Source organism: Branchiostoma lanceolatum, chromosome 4 (genome assembly GCF_035083965.1).
Source record: "Branchiostoma lanceolatum isolate klBraLanc5 chromosome 4, klBraLanc5.hap2, whole genome shotgun sequence".
Lineage (NCBI taxonomy): Eukaryota > Metazoa > Chordata > Leptocardii > Amphioxiformes > Branchiostomatidae > Branchiostoma > Branchiostoma lanceolatum.
In genome coordinates, this window is record NC_089725.1 from 6,648,101 (window position 1) to 6,669,479 (window position 21,379).

Below are 21,379 nucleotides of genomic sequence, written 5' to 3' on the forward strand. Positions count from 1 at the left end.
ATCAACTGGTATGATTTTTGATTGATGAAAAACACTCCTAATACGTCAGTCATAAAGGTCAAAATCATTTCGCGAAGGTATGAGGTCGTAGAACTCTTGTTTTAATTTATATTTGGTATTTGGATAGGTCTTGATAAGACTTTTTTGACAGCTTCTAATGGCAGTGCAGCAGAAGTTCGGGGTTTTTTCTTAGTTGATCTCATAGAAAAATACATTTTCACTCCAAGGGGGATATCTTCAACTTTTCACATTATTTTGTACGTTTGAGCATTGTCTTCTTTAATTTCTTTCAAGTACAATTAACTAAAAGTAAAGTTCAGCTAGAAAACCACACAAAGAGATTGTGAACCATCTTAAACCAAATCTGCAAGTCACACAGCAATATATTGTGAAATCATACAATCATGTACATCAGCCTACAGGACTGGGGGATTTCTAGTTATTATTCTTATAGCATGTATTTACAACATCTACATACATGTGTGTTGAGTTCAGCCTATACCAATCTGCATAGAGTATGCTGCACAAATACACTTCAAACAGAAAGGATAGCAGTTAACAAGGTCTCTCTTTAACCTCCTTGTAGTTACACATCAGTTCTAAAACACTCTCTATACAGAAAACTTTAGAAATAAACACACAAAAATTAAACTTGTGAAAATGTACAGTCATTGTGTCATCTTATAACTATTGTCCACAGCATTTACAAACAAACGAAAGACAAGCAAAACTGAAAACCAAAGATTACATTCATCTAATATGGACAGAGGGAGTTAAAGTTTGTGCCAAATACATTAAACCCAAAAGGCATCTTGAAAATATATCTAGATCTCTGACATTCAAAGAAGTTGAATAATTTTTCGTTGGTCCATTGTTGACAGTTCAGAAGCTAAGTACAACTTATAACAAGAACCAGAATGCTATTTTACATGCCACACACACACACAAACATATGCACATACACACGATCTGAGCCTGCACATCCTTCAGGAAGGTACAAATTTATACATACATGTAGATATATCGATGAAGAAAACAGGCTTGGGAACTACTGATACAAGTGTAGCTATCCACTGAAGTCCACATGAATTTCTTTTCATCTTACAAGTGTTACAAATCTAGAATCAATGGCACTGCCCTAGAGTCATCAGATGACACCTGATATACTAGTAAACAGGATGACCATATCACAATTTTCTTTTTACTTTACAAATCTATAACATTCTAAGGTAAGAGTTTTTCAACAAAGCTACGGCAACAACAATTCAATTTCTTGGTTCTTCAATTCATTTGGATTTTTTTTTAGATTTGAATCTGTATCTAGATTAAACCCATACCCGCCAGAAGGCAACCCTGAGAACCAAGTCATTGTATTGGTGTTGCCCAGCATACAAGAATATTTCTTGTCTGTCTGGCTGGGTTTACACACGCGTTTTTGAGTCGACTTGGAGTCGACTCAGGACTGTGCAAGGTGAACCCTAGGCCACTCGAGTAGCGTTTTCTAGTAGAAAAACTCCACTTGAGTAGCCCCGAGTCGACTGCAAAAACTTGTGTGTAAATCCAGCCTCAGAAGCTGTTCTCTGATGTTCCAGGTGCTGCAGCTGTTGTCATCAGGTGCAGTGTTAGACCACCACCTGAGCTTCGCTGACTGGCATGTTGATGTTCCCAGTGATGATGGGCATGCTCTTCCCTTTCCTCAGCACAAACACCTGGACAATGGAACAATGGAGAACTTAACATGGGTGTAGTGGTGATGGCCATTACCTTTACAAGCTTCTACGTAATTTTCTTTTAACAATGACTTTCTGTAATCTCCATGCAGTAAGTATGTTATGTTTAACTTAGTATGTATACAGGTAGTAAGGATCCAGCTCATTTTTAACGTTTTATGCAAGGCCCTGTTTTTGTTTTTTCAGTACCCTTTTCTATATAATAATTGCACTTTTTAAACAATTCCCCTTCTCCTACATCTGTGGGTAGTAGCTCTTGTCAAAACTGATCATTCTAATCTCTGTAACACACAGTGATCATTGTTCAAGTACTGTACAGTTCTGTCCACTACTTCTCTTTCAATGTATAATGTGTTTATTGCTACAAGAGAGACATTCTCTTCTACTGAAAACAGTTGTACAGCATGACCATGGCCATGACCTCACCTTAATGGTGTCCGCAATGGCCTTGTCACTGATGCACTCCACCAGTGTCTGAAAAGCATAGTTCAGCCCAGGAACCAGCAGGGGAACCTGCGAAACAGAGAGGTTAGTCCTGTAAGGTAAGACTGGACAAGATAGAAAATGATAATAATGGTTTCTATTGGTCAGAAATTACCCGTGCAATGGCAGCCTTTCTAGTGCTGAATTGGTGCAGGGTTTTCAATCACATCCACGGATCATATTAATCCGTCAGCAGATCATATTAATTCGTCACATTTCAGCATCCATCTGTCAGAAAAAATCGAGCTCTTGTATGCAAATTCTTTCTTAGTGCTTTGCAAAAATGATAAGGCATGCGACATAAAACCTTGTAACTTTGAGCTCACAAAGATCGCATGTTGCAGCAACAAGTTACTTAATCTTCCGTTACTCAAGTCGTGGGAGGGCGGCAGCGGTCAGAATATCAAGGAATCCTACTTTACCTCCCTTACATTACACATTCATCATCGCAGTTAATAAAGAACAAATTAATAAACTGTCCATTGATGACAACAAACATGCCTTGAGGTGCCCCTCTTTTGAACTACAGCGCGACTTTGTCACGCTATCTAAGCGGCCTTCCGAACTCACCTAGAGCGGGCGCCATTTTGAATATGTGCGTGACCCGCTGCATCCCCCTATTCTGAAAATGCTCCCATCCAAATACACACTCAGCAAGACAGATCTCTAGGACCATACCAACAACCCCCACAAGACTACCATGCAGTGATTTTTATCTCCATGAAAAATGGAGATATAGTTTTGGGTGTGTCTGTGTGTGTTTGTCTGTCTGTTTCTGTTTCCACACTACTGTAGTCAGCATAACTCAAGAACCTCTTGATAGATTACGATGATATTTAGAATGTGGGCAGGTGTTGTGAAGCCGAATTTCAAGGTCGATTTTGGGCCCCCTGGTATGTGACATTGGTACTGCAGCAGAACTTCCGTTTTTATATCTTCTGACCTGGACGTGCTATGGTCTTGATTTGTGGATGGCTGATAGCTTGTGATGTAATAAAAAGGTAATGTAGGTTTGGGCCCCCTAGCAGCTTGCTCTGGTTGCCTAAGTTTTCAGACTGTCTGCCCCCTGCTCTCACCTTGATGGAGGACCGCTGGAGCTGGTAAAGCTTCTCATCGTACTGGAATGTGATGAGGAGGTTGATGGAGGGCGTGGCAGATGACGTGTTCTGTAGGTTCACTGTCAGCTTAAAGGATGGACCTATGCCATTCACCTGTACAGGTACAAAAACCATCATACAGACGTTAGATATGCAGAGCATTAAAGGCAACCAATTGAAAGCAATATCAGGGCCCAAAATATGGAAATAAAAAAAATGCTGATATTTTTATGGTAGTCACATTTACTAACACTATTTAGCACATGTGCATAATAACTTCATAATTACTCTGAGCATTTTGAAACCGCTAAAAAATATGCCGTACGATGATTCCCTTCGTGAGCCTACAAAAACCCTGGCAATGATTTTCACATCACAATGACGTCATAGTTTTCCATGAAGGATGTCGCTATATATTGTGATAGTGTTGTTTGAACTAATCATGACTTTATAGAAATTACTAAATAATTTGACTCAAAATCCTATTTACTGCCCCAAAATTGCTTGGGTTTCCTTCAATTAATCACATGATATACTAGTCTAGTACTAGTATTTTGCATTGCCTGATCTCCTCTCTTTTCATTTGGTCTAATGTCAGGGTTCGGCAGGTTTATATAGAATTATGTAAAAGACACTGTAGGCTCTTTGCAAGATAAGAGAATGGAAATATCATAAATGTATATCATCATCTTTATGAAACTGTTGATACAACTCTGTCTTGCAAAAATCTTCTGTCACAAAATGAACAAATTCTATTTGTCTGTCTTGGATCAGTCTCTAGATCTAGAAGATGTCATTGTAAAATCAAGATTGTGTATGTGATACTATGTAACAGTTGTTATTATATAAGTTAATTAGAAGCACTCACAGTTGCAGACAGTTTGAGTGGCTCGAGGGGATCAGCTGACATGGGGGTCATGCTGGTCTCCAGAGCCTTCACATATGACCGAGCGGCATCCAGTCTCAACCGGTACAGGTCTCGCTGGAACATACGGTGCATGGCTGGAAAAACACAAAGGACAGAAATACTGTAAATGCATTTAAGTTTGCATGGTTTTGATTTCGCGGTAGAGAGAAAATGGAGTGTTCGCGGTGGTTTTGAGTTCGTGTTTGAAACAATAATAGCGCTACAGTCACATAATGGAACAGCTTTTCGTGGTGGTTTTAAGTTCTTGGTAAAGAATTCACCGCGAAAGGCACAAACATAAAGCCACCGCAAACATTTCTACATTTACAGCATGCAGAGGCTAATAATTACAAATATTACTGATATACAAAGAAATGTTAACATCATTAATTTTCAAAGGGATAAAGTGAAAATGTAAAGTACAAAGCCAACAATATACAGTTGAGAATTACTCATATCACTGCATATCATTCCTATCCTGGTGATTTTTATAGAATTTGTCACTTTGTCACTTGAAATTCCGAACCGGAACCTTAACTGCCAGTTATCTTGACACGGTACGTGTAGAAATGCCATGATTTTACTTACTGACAGCGTTTTCCCTCTCCCTCATAGTCTGGTCCACATATAACTTTGTCTTCTTGGGAATGTTCAGTTTCTGGTTCTGGGAAGCCGGGGGACCCGGCCGCGAGTCTTTCTCCTCAAACACAGAATTCCGCTTCAAGATCTTTACAATCAAGCCACCGCCTGGAGCAAGTTAGTTAGAACAGTCATATTATGAAGACTACTTGATTCCTGGCACTGTCATTATAATGTCATATTGTAACATTGGGGATAATGAAATAGAAATTGAATAAGATATTCCTGTACCTACATGTATACATACAACCCAAAAGTTGTGGCCTGGAATACATATATCTATGTAAACTATACCAAGACATACATGTACATGTACATGTAAGACACAACATAAGAATCCTAAATACAAAAACAATAGAAAAGATCAAGGTCTTTCTTAAGGTTTAGCCCCAAAGAAGCTTGTTAAAAAAAAGATTCATTCAATTATCCTGGAATTCATTATTGCTTGCATTATTGTGCATACAACAAACACAGAGAAAAACTTAGACCCGATTCACTTCCCGATTCAATTTGTGGTACTTTTACCTTGGAGGTAACCAAGGTACGACGAAATCATAAGGGCCTTAAAAATGCCTGTCATACAACATGAGGGGACGATTCACACCCAGGAAAAAAGGCGTTGCACGCCTAAGATGTACGTCTTTGTTGCATGCCGTTGTCGTAGGTCCAGAAAATTTTCTGTACTATACTTGTCAGGTGTTATGCTTCGATCTGGTAGGTCATACACCGACAGGTAGTAATACAGTACCTTTTGTGGTCATCACCAAGGCTCCGTCTTCCCTCCCAAACCGACCAAACTTCATCCCTGTCACAATGTCCTGGTGAAAAGAAAATGGCAAAAGAAAGTCATTTTTTTAAGTCCAACTGCAAATTATATGCGTTTTGATGTGAAGGTCCAAAAATCTCTTGAGAAAATTTTGTACCATTTGGGTAAAAGTATACTAGTATTGGCGCGAGCATTGACTAACGAAGATGGTACTCAAGTTACTTCTGGGCAAGGAAAGAAGTGGGACAAGTTTTGACCCCCTAGCTTTATTTTTCAAACTACATCTATATGTACTGTGCATTGATGAAGGTTAGACATCCAGGTAATAAGATACGCCAAATAGCAGTTACTCAAGCAACTGGATATAATCTTGGAAACGGTCAGACATGGTCAAAAACCTGCTGAAATCTAATTGACAAATCTTGCCCAGTATCACTGACGCAAAGTAGTGGAGTTAATGCTCATAGATCAGGGAGTTGAAGCACAATAATACAAAGTTCTGCTTCCAGTATTCTCAGCTATACATAATTTTTGTCAGGTCTTTTCCCCTTCGACCAGTTTCTAATTCTATAATACTCTTAAGTGTGGAGTATATAACTGCTATATTTGACTAAATCTGCTGAGAAAACGGGATACCTCCAGAAATTAAGAATGGGTTGTCCTATTTTTGGCTTTAATAGTAGACATGTAAAATTAGGTGAAATTTATCAAAAGTAGGACTTACATAAAATTATAGAATCAATGAGGAAATGCTATATTTGAGGTATTTCTCAAATTTGCTTTATAACACTGATGACACACTGTACCTCTGTTTTGATGGTGTTGACAAGGTACTTCTCGTTGTACACATGGACCTCACAGTTGTCCAGAGCGACCATGATGGCCTTGAAGCCCCGTGACTTGTAGTCCATCATTTCCATGGTCATGACATTGGCTGGGAGAGTCAGCACCCACAGACGCTTACCCTGAAGGGACGTGATTGTTAGATGAATTACTGTAAATGAATTTAAGTTTGCATGGTTTTTATTTTGCGTTAAGGCGAAATTTGAGTGTTCGCGATGGTTTTAAGTTTGCGACAGTGCTATAGTCACATACTGCTACAGTATTGGACAAAAATGTTTGCGGTGGTTCAAAGTTCACGGCGAAACGGTTGCCGCGAAAACCAAGACCTTAAAACCACCGCAAACATTTCTGAATTTACAGTATCTGGAAAGCCATTCAATTTTTTTCATGCAACCCTTCTAGCATTCTGCACCATAAAATGACAACACTGGAAAAGGTGGGAAAAAAAGAACACGATATGACAACATGCATCTCCACTATTGTCAAAAAATATTAAAATGAGAAATTTTTGTACAACATTGCCAAGTCCACATAACCCAAGTGCACCTTACCTTAGTGGTGTAACACTGGAGGGTCTGGTCCATACAGCCCACCACCACATTTTTGCCCATTCGTTGAAGCCCTACAGGTTGTGAGCTCAGCTCAATGCTGTACTTGGGTGCTTTTGATCCTCTAGATAATATAAAGAAACAATCATTTAATTCGTTGATGAAAGTTAGACATCCAGGTAATAAGATGTGCCCAAAATACTTACTCAAGCAACTGGATAAATTTTTTTTGCCTGAAACATCTGTTTCAAAATTCTATCCAATTGCTTGAGTAATTATTTTTGGCGATTCATTTAATTCCTATACTGCAGAAGAAGCCTTGGAAAATCAAAAACAATCACACAAGCAGCTAAAAACACAATGAAGTTTGTAGCAAAATTTAGTCAATGAGAAAACAAACACTGAAGTCTTAACGCTCACCTTTAGCAAATTTTAACACAGACAATAGAAAACAAATGGATGTCCATACATGTAACACAGTAGTCATACTTATTCTGAAAACTACATGATACATGCATTTTTGTTTCGTTTCAAGGCATCCTCATTTAAAGTGAAGCATGATGCCTTTTCAAGTAGCTAGTAGTAGTGCAATGCGGCTTTGCTACGGCTCGCATTTTTGGCCAAACACACCGGGTCACCCCCACTCTTCTCGATAAGTGTGTTGGGTTCTTTTATGTGCAGAAGTTTGACGCTTGAGACTAATGCCTGAAGCTCCCTCATACACAGGGCCGCCGGCTTTACGTCACCATCCGAAATGACGTATGCAATCCCTTACAACATGTCCGAGCTGGCATACTTATGGATGAATATAATCAATCTTTGTGAGTGTTGAATTGGTAAAGTGGACAAAATTTCTTCAACATTGTAAACAAGTTGCAATGCCCTAAAATTACCACCAGTATATCTATATTCAGATTTGAATATGTAATAATAATCATGATGACCTACTTCTTTAGTGAGTATATGTTTCCGTTTCGACAGGAGACAACAATGCGGAACTCCACATCAAATAATCCTGTGACATCCAGGAACACCGGTACACTAGGCAGCACCATCTGGAAACAACAGCGGCAGGAATTTCACAAGAAAGTCAAATTTACTCTCACACATTTGCTTGCTTGCTCACTCACGCATGCACGCATGCACTACCTGACTGGGATGTTTCGGCCATGTTTTTGAATAGTAATATCTTGTTACGGTCGCCAACTCGCAGCGGTGCGGGATCACAACAGACTTTGCAAATTTGATGTCCACCGTTCTGAACATGGGTGCAAGTTTGCAAGGTGAACGCAAAATGTAAACCGTTTCAGGGCGGATTGTAGCCGAAACGAATCAAACTGTTTTGATTTTTGCATCATGAAAGGGGCCTCAATCAGTCAGTCAGTCAGTCAGTGAGTCAGTCAGTGAGTCAGTCAATGAGTCAGTGAGTCAGTAAGACAGTGAGTCAGTCAGTCAGTCAGTCACTCACTCAGTCACTCACTCACTCACTCACTCACTCACTCACTCACGCAAATGAGAGAAATGTACAAGATAGCAACATGCATACGTGACTAAGAGGACAATCCAATTCCCACCTTAGTAAGAACAGTGAAGGCCTCTGGGTCCAGAATGTAGATATCCTTGCTCTCCGTACCGATGACCAGACAGCTGATGGCATCTTCTTCTGAGTGGCTCTTCTTCAATGTTGTCATACACGTGATCACAGTCTGACGGGAAAGTCAACACACCAGTGGTTAGGATGCTAAGTGGCTTGAACAATTCAAACTTCTAATTCACTTTTAGCACAACTCGTAAAGTACATAATAAGCGGGGACGAGGGTATTAGCGCAGGCGCCTAGACCCCAGGATGAAAAATCAAAGAGGACATTAAAATATTGCCTTTCTTGGTGGGATTTTCGGTGAAATCTTGGCAATTCTGGGGTGGCTATGACAGGTCAGACTTCATACTATAATTTGTTGACAAAAACGACCTTTCTCCAATTTTTGTCTTCTGGACCCGCGAGATAGTGGAATGGTCATGAGCGTTAAGGCAAATGGTCTCGTGGGGTGTTTCCCTGGAGAATAGCCGTATAGAAGTTCTCGTAATTCTGACAGACGACAGTCGACAGAACTGGTGAGAATTTGAGGGTACGTTTTCTTGGTCAGAATCTTTGATTCCTGAGATGATGACACCTAAATTCTGTCAACTTCCCCACAGGAATGCATGTATTATTGACACAAACCCTATAGTCCCCCATGAAGGGTATGGTTGTACATGGACAAAGACACTACATATTAACTGCCAAAAGAAAATTTGCAAATAATACACACAAAATAATACCAAACTAAATAGTGACTTTCTGTGACAAATTACATCCATCACTGCATTGATTTGGAGAAATGACTGTATTGTACTATATAACGGGGGGTGCCCAATATTCGGACGTTTTTTTACGCGCTGGAACTCACGGCGCTCCATTGCTGGTTGCCAGAGAGTGGTCAGGTTTTAATGAATGAATTTTGAACACATTCATCTAAAGACCATACTTGGACAAGAAATGTATTCATACTGTTCATGGGCCCTTCATGCTCCGCGTTACATGCGGAAGACGCTGTGAGACATTTTCACGAATGTACCTTCTGATTTAGTGCTACGCCAGATAGTGTGCCTAATTTCGTACGCTTTGGTAATTTTGCTCTCTTCAGAAGTTGGTGATGAAGTTAGGGAAATGTAAATAAGGCTTGAAGTCTGCTATATTCTAGCTTTCTTTTGACCGGAAAATTTTGACTGTGTGCACTTCTAACGTCATGTGAGAAGGGCTATATCTAGCGCATCCCAGCTCATGTTCCCACGGGAAATAGGCTACTGCGCGGCCCGACGTACGTATTGAATGCGGCCCGACTTACGAAATCATTACGAAAAAACGACACCGCTTACATCAACAATACTCCGTCTACTTATTGGGAAACATCTTCGCCATCTCTGTATACAGTTTCCTTTTCATAGACGGTACCAATCACATGTTAGAGCGTAACAAAGCTGTGCGTTGAATCGTCCCGCCACCATCGCGGTCCAAAAAAATGGCGGGAAAACAACGTCGTCAGACGACAGCAATGTTTACGTTGTTTTTCTTTGGTCGGTTTTCTTCTCAACAAACACTTAAAGACCCAAATTTTTAGTGTTTTATGAAATTATTTTTCTTATGTGTATGATAGCTGTGTGACTTATGTATCTGCTTGGCACAAGTCGTATATTTAGGTGCCGGGCCGTCTAGCTACGCAGTGACCCTCTACTCAGCGTTGCCATCATTATTGTCAAAATACTACTTTTCGACAAAACAAGAAATGAATATGTACACATATGTTTTGAATGTAAATGACAATTATGTGCATGAACTTGGGTTATTTACCTTCCTTATCAGCATAGTCATTGGGCACAAACACGGCGTACTTATGCAAAATAAGATCAGTAAAAAACCCGTGCGATGTTCGGGCGCGTGCGAGGTTCGGGCGGCCCCCGTTAATGCTGTGATAATGAGGGCAGAAAAAAGTCACATCAAGAAGTATGAAGCCCAGACTCCTCCCACACGAGCATGCTACACTGATTAGATGACTAACCTGTCTCTTCAGGGGACTGTGCTTGTGTAGGTTGGCAAAGGTGGGCATGTCTTCTGGGTCTAACATAAGGAACCTACAAACAGAGTATGCAGACAAATGATTATGTACTACAAATATTCAATACAGGTGCATATGAAGTAGGGACAAGACTTCTGGAAACATGGCAAAGGAAACATTCTGTACGTGCTAGAGGTAAAAAAAAAAAAAAAATGTTAATATGCAGACTAGCAGGGTCTCCCTCTGGATATCCTGAATTGTTCTGACATAACAATTGACGGCTCCATTGGTAATTACATACAAAAGACAGGTCACATTCAGATTTGATCTAAAAATGTCCTTGAATTATAAGATACATGTAATTGCAAGCTTGTGTGGCATTTAAGACGAAACGTCACAACATTGTTTCATATTTTTGCTATACATGTAAAAAGAAGAACTTAACTTGTCACTAAAACTAAAGAGTTCATGAAAACCAAGTGCAGGTATTGAACAAAAGAAGAAGGACATCTTAACTGTTGCTTATCATATTTTTAACACATTTGTTTTGTATATTTGTATGTATGTGACTGACAAATTGTTGCAGTGATGAAGGGTGGAAAAGATGGAAATGTCCTAAACATTGTATGAAATGCTGGCTTCCTTGTTCTCTTCCTATTTTACCATTTTTTAAGGAAAGGCCTTTAAAGCAGAAATTAAGACATACCTTAAGGATCTGACAGTCAAGGTGCCCTCACTCCCATCGGCCCTGTACATTCAATCAAAAATATTGCATATCTTTAGTAAACACATTTATTCAAGACTGCTACAATCAACATCAACACAGAATGAAATAGCCCCCACACACAAATGTACATTTGCAATATATCATATAGTACATGTGTCAGATACTCTTGTACTCCCTTACTTTTGACCTTTCCAGTTTGAACACAAATAGTGTATGACGTAGTATGTATTGTAGGACAATAAAACAACTTGAAGGAGAACAAGAAACATAAAATTTCCCCTTCCTGCCAATTTTGGTGGACAGCTGGGATTGTTCTATCACCTTTATTGATTTGTTAAGATCGTCTACCGTAAACAAATTGATGTAAGACCAGACAGCCCACCTGAGACTCTCCAACATCTCCTTAAGCACCTGGACATCAATCTTATCCTACAACAGGTAAAAACACAATTTTCATGTTTCATATCAAAGACTGTTGGTAAGGTCTATGGAGTTAAAAAAGTTCACAGGGACATAACTCAAATTTTGGGGCAAAACTATGAAGTCTTCTAATATCAATGAATACCAAAGCTCAAGATTTCTTAAGATTCAGATTTATTGTAATCAACTTGCATGTTCTTTGTAAATTGATGCCGTTCTGAAAATCAGTTATGTTGTAGGTGGGAGAGGTAAAGACAATGTACAACTGAGTTGCGACCAAAGGTGTGTGGTTCAGCTTCAGGAATCTCCCTACTCTACACTGAACTGTACATGTAACTGCCAACCAATGTTTCAGAGCATGGCAAGCCCGTGTTGTCATTACTTTACATTATTCTGGGTAAGGTGAAGCTAACTTCTTTATGCACAACCATACATCGATTCCCTACCTGTTGTCTCTATATTTTAAAAGTGTCAAAATGAAGAGTAACTTGTCTTCATCACTCCTTTAGCCAGACCTCCCCCGATGTGAAAAGCCTGGCTGTCAGTAGCAGAATATGATGTCTGTTTGTTTACATTAGCCAAATTTATTGGGTGATTTCATAGTACAAGTACAAGCTTCCTCTTGCTTGTGAGATACCGGTACTGTACATGCAGAAATGTTAACGGTGGTTTTATGTTCGCGTTTTTTGTGGTCAACTCTTTACCGCAAACCTAAAACCAACACCAAAAGTCCTTCCATTGTGTGACTGTAGCGCTACTATTGTAGCTACAAAACCACAGCTAACACTCCATTTTCTCTCTACTGCAAAAATGAATCCCTGCAAACATTTCTGCATTTACAGTACCTACTTCTTTCTGGTTGACATACATGTCATCCATGATGTAGAAAAAAGAAATTAAAGAACATGTCACAAAAAGGTTCCCAGCTGAATTATTTCCTTACTTCTTTGGCCTGATTCCAGAGATCCTGTTCCACTGGGTTGACATCTAACGGTGGCAGTGTGAACTTGAAGTAGGGGCGCAGGTTCTTGTAGACGTAGATGTAGGGGCCAGAAGCAACGGCCACAGCTACAAACACAACAGACAACATTTCACATCATCCTAAATTGTCTTCACCTCATCAACATTTTAGTTCTGAGTTTTGGTATAAAACCTGGTTCTCCGGTTCTTTCCATTAGTCACTGACGAAAGACAGCGGATGCTGTCTGAAACGTCTGACTGTTTCAAAATTCATCCAGTTGCTTGAGTAACTGTTTTTTGGCGAACATTTCATACCTCATCTAACCTTATAAACATACACCTTATGGGCAAACACCACAGGTATGCAGCTCAGTACAGGTGTCCCTGGGGCAACATAAAATTAATCCCTCTCACATTGTAGGTAGTTATCAGCTGAGGACATAGTTATTTTGGGATCTTTTAGATTGACTAAACTGCGACATATCTGTTTTAGATTGCTGAAGAGCGCCAAGTACGGAACCCACAAAAATTGGATGTAACAGGGTCTAAAAAATCTGTAGTAACTTTCTTGGAGTGTATTGCATACTGATTTGCATAGATTTGGACATGTCAATCAAAGTTCACTTTAATTGGACTGTAGAGCTTCCCTAGCATATAGGCACTGGGCCGACATACATGTGTGTAGCATGTCTGCTAACTGCATTTTCAACGCCAAAGGAAGCCTTCAATGAAATTCTTAATGGAGGATTTAAACCACATGTATCCATTCTATCAACCAAAGGATCTATTTCTCAGAATTCTACTTTTTCCCTCCTTTCCACAACATTCATCTACTTACATATGAAAGTTGCAAACGCAAAGAAGATACATTAAACTGTTTCTTTTGTTTTGTTTATATGCTTTAGTACACAAACCAATCTGGTTGCCCGATGTGACTGACCTGGTGTTCGTGGGTCGTGTGTGTCCATGAAGAAAGTACAGACAGCTGTTGGCAGGTCAATGATGGTGTTCTCAGTCATCAGTGTGGTTCCTTACATGGCAAGAGTGTACATATAAGTTGAGGAAATTCTCACTTAACATAGCCATACAATACAATTAGAAAAATATCTAAAAAATGCCTTTGGAAGACAACTCAAGGAATAACGTTACATTGAAATAGCACCAAAATTTAACTCGGCTCCCTGGGTTAACCATTGATATTTCAATTTGCCTATCGTAGTTACAATGTCAGTAATTAAAAACACAACAAAGTTACTGTTAATCTTACGAATGAACCTCTACGAACCCCTAATCTAGATCGTTTCTCTATCTGGATCTCTTTCACAAAAGGCGTTATTCAACACAACAACAATACATAATCGGGTATTTCATAATCAGGTATAGCCAAAGCTTGTCGCTGGTGGTCAAAAATTCAACTTCATTATATTGTAAATTTGTTGTTGCAAGTTCAAAGGTACATTCTTTGGGCATAGTGTCCTAAAGGATCTCCGCACAACCACTTTTATAACTTCTAATTTCTATAACAATACAAAGTCATGTAAGTACTAGTACCAAGATGTCACCGACAAGATTAACTTTGCGTGCCCATACTATATACATTAGAGTCTGCTCACCTTTGTAAACCTTTAGCTTCATGTCATATTTTCCAGTCCCCAAGTTTGCAATGATAAGCTGCAAAAACAGGAACAAGATTTGAAACAAATTTTATCTAATTCTTCTCCTTTGTAATGTTGAGTTAGTCTGTCATGCAAAATAACGAATGTAGTTAAAGCAAATAAAAAACAAACAAGCAAATAAACAAACAAAAACAGAGTGACATACTTTGTTGTCTCCATCGCCATGTAAGTCTGCCAAAGCTGAACGGGGAAAAGCAGAACAACCATCGATGTTAGCAGAGCATTGACAAGTTATGACTAATGACAATATTCAGGGGCTACAAAATATCGGCAGCTCCCTGGGTAGTTATTTTAAAACATTATAAAAACAAATCAATGTCCCCAAATAAGTATAAGTCTAAGATATAATTAGCAAACAATCTTTTGTTTAGAATCTCTCCATGAAACACCATCTAGAAATCCTATTCAACTTACCATATAAGGAGGAATTGCATATGTTAAGACTTGCCCATACTGGCCTCCTTAATGATAACATTTACAGTTACAATGCAGGACTTATTTGTTCAATAAAACTAGTTTGGTACAGGCTGAAGGAATAAGCATCTCTATAAAGTTCCTATTTTGAATTTTCCAAAATCACACAAAAAAGGTTTATAGAAGATCAAACCAATCACTTAAATCAGAGTTAGAAAACGCATGCAAAAATACACAATGTACTGCTATGTAAAAGTCTTCAATCAATTACTTGATAAACTGCCATTTCCTGCAGTACTTAAAGAATAGAATTTTAAACTATGGAACAATAGAAATTGCATACCGATACATGAGGAGAATGTGTACAGAGTTGAGTAGGGGTCATAGTGCGCATGAAGCCACTTGGCATTCCCCTCATGACTGCAAAACAAAAACAATCATCATTCCGTTAAAAAACTTTGCCTTTCTATATATGCTTGGATCTCCTCAAGTTTTGGTGTCCACAGAGGTTTTTTGGTGGGAGGCATGATGTTCAGCACATTCGTGTGATATTAGATCAACTGGGGTAAGTTGAAAACCCTTTTCAAAGCTGAAATACTAGATTTGGACTGTCCCAAGAACTCCCTGACACAGTCCCACCAAATCAGACACCCCGTAAGTAGGTCATCTGTCATCGACCTGCATGCCAGGATGCCAGACCGTGCCAACGAGGTATAGAGTGACAGGCAGGCGGACGGATTGCAGAAATTCCTTTGCAATGCTGGGAATTCTTGTAAAACGGGCATAAAATATACTATTAAGCTCGCTCCTGAAGCTTCCCTAAAACAGTATAATGTATACAAAAGACCTTGCATGTAACATCTACTAAGTTAACATACAAATGTACATGTACATGTTGTACATGTAATTCAACCAGGGTACTGTACATAATTCCGCCACCCTGAAAAGATATGTCCAAACAGATCTCCAACCCAATGCATTATACAGGGTACTCATTTTCACCACAGTGAAGAAAGTCCTGCAAACTAATAAGTGCCTTTCCCATGCAAGGGCACAACATCGGGGCATATCAGTGATTTCAAACCCGGGACCTCTCTGTTCGTTTGACTGTAGGACACAAACTAGATATGGTCACATATTCCATTTAATTTGCTTCCTTTCAGTCCAGCCAATCATGGTGATAGATAGGACTCCAAGTAGTAATTACTGTAAATGCAGAAATGTTTGTGGTGGTTTTACGTTCGCGGTTTTTGCGGCGACCGTTTCACCACGAACTTAAAACCACCGTGAACATTTTTTGTCCAATACTGTAGCAGTACTTGTACGTGACTATAGCACTGCCGCAAACTTGAAAACACCCCATTTTCGCCTTAGCGCGAAATAAAAACCACACGAACTTAAAATGAATTTACAGTATTCACACCAAGGTTTCCATATTTGGTTTGACTTCACCAGACCAATTACCCGGTGCATGTGGTCCCCATGGCAACTGGCATTAGTCATCTGATTAGAATACAGACTGAGGCATTCAAAAATGGCCCCTCTGTGAATTTTAACTTTTACACAGTAGAATAGATTTGGGGACCTTACATTTGTTAACAGTTAGTACCCAATTACAACATACAGTTTAGGATATTTCAAACGTATCATACGGTATGTGATCTGTAAACACAAAAGTATAATTAATCTTTCGTGAAATTTGTTTTGTAAACCAAGAGCTGAATAATTTCTACTCAATCTCTGCTTGCAGAAAAAATTATGGCCTACTGACCACACTTTATACAAAAATCATAAGCAAGAAGATCTCTACCTCCTAAAACACAACACTCCTCTGCCAAGTATACACTAGTGAGTGAGTGAATGAGTGAGTATGGGTGAAAAGATACTGTAAATGCAGAAATGTTCACGGAGATTTAATTTCACAGTAGCGAGAAAATGGAGTGTTCGCGGTGGTTTTGAGTTCGCGTTTGAAACAATAGTAGCGCTACAGTCACACAATGGAATGGCTTTTCGCAATGGTTTAATAACATAAAACCACCGTAGACATTTCTGCATTTACAGTATACAGTACAGGGCTCGAAATGTGTGGGTGTATAATATTTGTAGTTTTTGCCCACCAAATTCTACAATATGCCCCTTTAAGAGATCGAGGCAGTAGCGTCAAACTTATGTTTTGCTGACATTCAACTTTATTTCATGTGGTGCACCAAATTTTTTTGGTTGGGTGTACCTGTATGAAATTACAAAAAAGAATTTCGAGCTCTGCAGTATGTGTCTGTGTGAATAGGCTACTAGTATATGATACCGTCCATACCGGTAATGTCCTGCCTTTTCTGAGGTGTACTGTCTTCTCTATACATGTAAATTGTAACCACCAAATAAACCACAGACTGAGAGCTAGGTGGTAAATTATTCAGTAGCTATACTATTATCAATCAGACCTCATGTCACCATATACCCCCCAGGGTGGGGCATTCAACCCTCTATTCCTCATGCTTGCCAATCGGGTATTGTGCACTTAAAATGTTCTGGCTAATTACCTTCGCTGAGAAGGTTATGCAGAGGGTAGCGTTTGTATGTGTGTGTGTGTGTGTGTGTGTGTGTGTGTGTGTGTGTGTAAAGAAGCAGAATAACTGGAGAAGGCCTGCCAATGGATGGATTGTCTTGATATTTGGCAGGTGGGTAGGTCTTGATGAGACAAGGAAATGATTAGATTTTGGGTCCCCTAGCGGCTTGTTACGGCACTGCAGCGGAACTTCCTGTTTTGATATTTCATGTTCTGGACATGCTATGGTCCTACTTTTTGAGTGGTAGATAGCTCTTTGGACAGAGAGTAAGTGGTATGGGTTTTGGCCCCCTAGCGGCTTTTTTGGAACTACAGGAGTAGGTTTTGCTTCAGACTTTGAAAGGGAATAACTCAAGTAGGGCTTGTTGATGATGAATAATGCTGATACATAATATCAAACGCTGGCAACACATTTGGTTTTGAACACTATTCAAATATGTAGATGTTGATAATCAAGGCAAAAAGGTTGCCTTGATTATTTTATTGAACATGATCATGACATTGTGAGCAACTACAAGAGATACATGCAGACTTGATGGTCAAAGGGTCAAGTCTGTTCTGTCTTGACAAAAAAAAGTGTAAGGTTTTTGTTCCAAAAATGCATGATTTAAAGTTTACCATAAAGATTCAATAAAGAGAGCAAAAGCAATATATTCATATCATAGCATGCTCACATTGCTCATATTGCAATAACCTTGACATGCATTTTCTGGGCTCGAAATTCATTTTTGGGAACCTGGTGCAAATTCAAAAATTTAGGTTCACAGAAATAATTTTGGGTGCATAAAATCAAGTAGAATTTCAGAAAAACATATTTGCAAACCCTACTGCCTCTGTCAAGAACGTGTCTGAAATTCCATATAGCTAACTTAAAAACCTTAAACAAGTAATATTTGAAGGTACAACAAAGGTTATATTGCTTTTTCTGACACTTTTTATTTACAATTATCTTTCCTCGATAGCAAACAAAAATATCTAGATGCACTGGTGCACCCACAGTCAAAAATTAGGTGCACAACTCCAATTTTGGGTGCACAAAGGTGCACATGCAGTCATGCACCCAGTATTTCAAGCCCTGATTTTACAGAGACATTCCATGTCTACATTCATGTACATGTACATGTTGTGGCACCCCAGAGATACATGTACATGCTTCTCTATGGAGATTTAAAGGGATTCCTGTTGGCAGCTACACGCCTTGAATATTAAGAAGCTCTGTTCACCTTGAGGCCCACATTGAGGGTATCGTAACAATCCAACAGTTTCATCAACACTCTCTAAATTCAGCACCAGATGTGCTAACACTGCTAGCTGGGCTAACGCTAAAGCTTAACTTTATCATAATAACTTTATCACCTTTCTGGTTTCGACCAGTACCTTGGCTGGCGACGTTCACGCTTTGCTTCAACCAACGCAATCGGAGAAGGCTGGGAGATGTTACCGCTGTCCTCATCAAATAAATCCATCCTGCATCCCTCCCTGGTGTGCTATGCATGTTACTGTAATTGTTTTCTCAGTTTATGTTTGTGGTCCACCTGCCCAATGCATGGTTTTGCACACAATCTGCCATGGTTCGTACCAACTGGAAAGTGGAGGGGGTGTTCTAGGTAGGAGTATCAGTATATAGTGTAAGATCTAAGAGAAAGTCTGTGGTTACACAGTCAAAACTGGTAAAGCAACCATCTGCCCGAGGTGAACACTTTTTCGCGGTTCCTTGAAAGTTCAAGATAAACACAAGCGTTAAGGACGATCCCCCGACCAACGTGAATGCAACCGTGATGACAAGTATCGTTTCGCGACTGCTCGTTATATTTTTACTGCCGGAAATGGGAACGGGTTTTCTGCACATGAAGAATCTGTACGTAAAAACTTTGTGTGTGAATAAATAAAAGTCCCTTAACACTCAATTGCAAACACCCAAACGGGGTCAAAAATGACCACAGGCGTGTATTTTGATTTGCCAATTTGAAAATTTTTGATCCGAAAAATTTTTTTTTTAAAAATGATGATTCCTTTCATTTGATATTGATAGCTCATGTCTGAGATTGTTCCCCAGGGCATATTGAAAACCGCCAGTAGGCATTCTGATTGATGCTAATTTGGCAAATAGAGAGCAAATTTGCATAACTAATGAGGAAATTTTATATATCTGCTGCACTCCATGAGAAAGAGAGGAACATCTATAGATATCGCCTATACAAATGAATACCTCATTTGCATAATATTTCAAATGAGAAAATACCACATTGGTAAATAATGGGAATTTCATACTTGTGGCACTTTAAGGAAAAACGATATCATTAGATATCAACCAAGCATATCAGGGCCTCATTTTCATAATCAAAATGTTCCAAGATTAGACTTTCATACTTTCGACAACTTGCGTTATTTGGGTAGAGAAGATCAACCGAATTACAATCTATGCAAATTTCAAATTTTGATTTTTTTCATTAATTACATGTATGTAAATAAGGTCTTAAGAACATACATGTAATTAATAACAAAAATCATATTCCGATGTCAATGTAAACATCTGTACATGGAATGCCTGTGTGTAAAATCTTATAATGATACACAGCAGAAAAGACAAGCCACTTACTTCAGTAATGTTATGATATCATATTGGAAAAAGAAAATACTTGGAAAGGTAAATCGCAGCAGGTCTGTGCCACAAAATACTTGAATGTGCAATATGGAATACAGCAGGAAGAAAAACAATCAATTAAGCAAATTTGCTCCTGCCTTGGCTAATTAGCATTTAATTGTGTCAATCATCACAAAAATCATAATGATCCATTCACCCCTTCTTGAGTCATTTTCTTTCAAAGCCTTGAATACAATTGACCCCTGCAGTCCAAAAAAGGTGGTAGGGGGCTCAAACCTACACCACTTCATTATGGACCTAAGAGTAAGAGCTTATCTACCAATGAAAAATGATGGTAGATATGAATGAATGTTGAGTGGTCCGCAACATCCGCTTGTCTGCCTGGCGCTCCACTATGTATTGTCTTGTTGCAATTTTCAATATTAAAAGAATAAAGAATGAAAAATGATATAGCATGTCAAATTCCAACATTACAGCGCCATGTAGTTGCCGGCAAAAACAATACAGTTTTGACATTCGGCAAACCTGTGATTATGGACTAACTATTAACTCAGCAGGTAATCATAGATTGATTAATCATTATCATACATGTATTTGGCATTTCATCTTTTTGCACTTTCTTTTTTGACTGTCAAAGCATTAGTATGAACAACAGTCCTTCAGTAACCTGGACTTCTTGTACCATCAATCAAACAATCCTTTGGGTAAAGCAAGGACATCATATGCGAAATGTTACTGATAACAAGCAACATTTCTGCTTCCTGCCATTGCAAATCTAAATGTGGATTATTGAACGTTAACGAGGGAGTTAATATAATAAGTAACATTATAGTAGGTATACATGTAGTATGTAACAGTGTGGTTCCTCAAGCACCACTTAAATACCAAGGAGGTTTGTTAATACTGACCAGTCTACTAGTAACTGGTCTGGACCTTTTAGCCTTATAAGCGGTTAGTGTGTTAGGTTCATGAGCTGGTGGCCCGGGTTCGGTGCGGGTTCGACTCCCGGCAGCCAGGAGACTGTACTACTCGCCTCTTGTGTTTCAACTTTCAAGTATAAAGTATGAACTTCTTGAAAATACTAGCTAACTTAGTTAACTCAAGGAGGTTTTATCACTGTTTTTATGTTTAAATTTCATCTCACCTTGACGTTACTTTCTCCAAGACTCCTTTGGGTGATCCTTGTCCCTTCTGTTCCATATCTGTGCTAGCCATTGTGAAGATCAGAACATCTTTTCTCTCACAAACGTACACAACCTTTAGAAACTGTCTTGTAAACTCAAACACTCTCCTGCTGACTCTTGGCTTCCCAGTTTCACATAGAAACATGCAATATGGCAGAAACCAATGTACAAAGTATAGGTAAGATACGTGTAATATACGTTAGAAAATATTAATAGAATC

General features: G+C 39.0%; 1 protein-coding gene across 2 annotated transcripts; it reads right to left on the reverse strand.

The window, feature by feature from the left end:
• Positions 1-250: 250 nt before the first annotated feature.
• On the reverse strand, positions 251-21,311 carry LOC136432367 (Bardet-Biedl syndrome 1 protein-like). 2 transcript variants are annotated; one of them, XM_066423576.1, is made up of 19 exons: positions 21,120-21,311; positions 15,148-15,224; positions 14,536-14,570; positions 14,328-14,385; positions 13,655-13,744; positions 12,698-12,822; positions 11,717-11,763; positions 11,314-11,355; positions 10,611-10,683; positions 8,588-8,719; positions 7,962-8,068; positions 7,017-7,137; positions 6,429-6,587; positions 5,605-5,674; positions 4,806-4,964; positions 4,179-4,312; positions 3,290-3,424; positions 2,157-2,243; positions 251-1,709 (listed from the first exon to the last, which is right to left on the reverse strand). In XM_066423576.1, exons 1-19 carry the CDS (start codon positions 21,302-21,304, stop codon positions 1,623-1,625), a joined length of 1,923 nt encoding a protein of 640 aa, XP_066279673.1. In that variant the 5' UTR covers positions 21,305-21,311; the 3' UTR covers positions 251-1,622. The 2 variants fall into 2 exon arrangements, with proteins under 2 accessions (XP_066279673.1, XP_066279675.1); XM_066423578.1 differs by lacking the exon at positions 21,120-21,311 and adding an exon at positions 18,727-18,917.
• Between the last annotated feature and the right edge of the window lie 68 nt (positions 21,312-21,379).

Excerpts from the sequence above, each read along its gene's own strand:
- LOC136432367 (XM_066423576.1), bottom strand. The coding sequence starts at position 21,304 with ATGTTTCTATGTGAAACTGGGAAGCCAAGAGTCAGCAGGAGAGTGTTT. Across the intron at positions 11,764-12,697 it reads TCTGGAATCAGGCCAAAGAA|GATAAGATTGATGTCCAGGT; the intron begins GTAAGGAAATAA and ends TACCTGTTGTAG. Across the intron at positions 4,965-5,604 it reads CTTGGTGATGACCACAAAAG|GCGGTGGCTTGATTGTAAAG; the intron begins GTACTGTATTAC and ends AACTTGCTCCAG.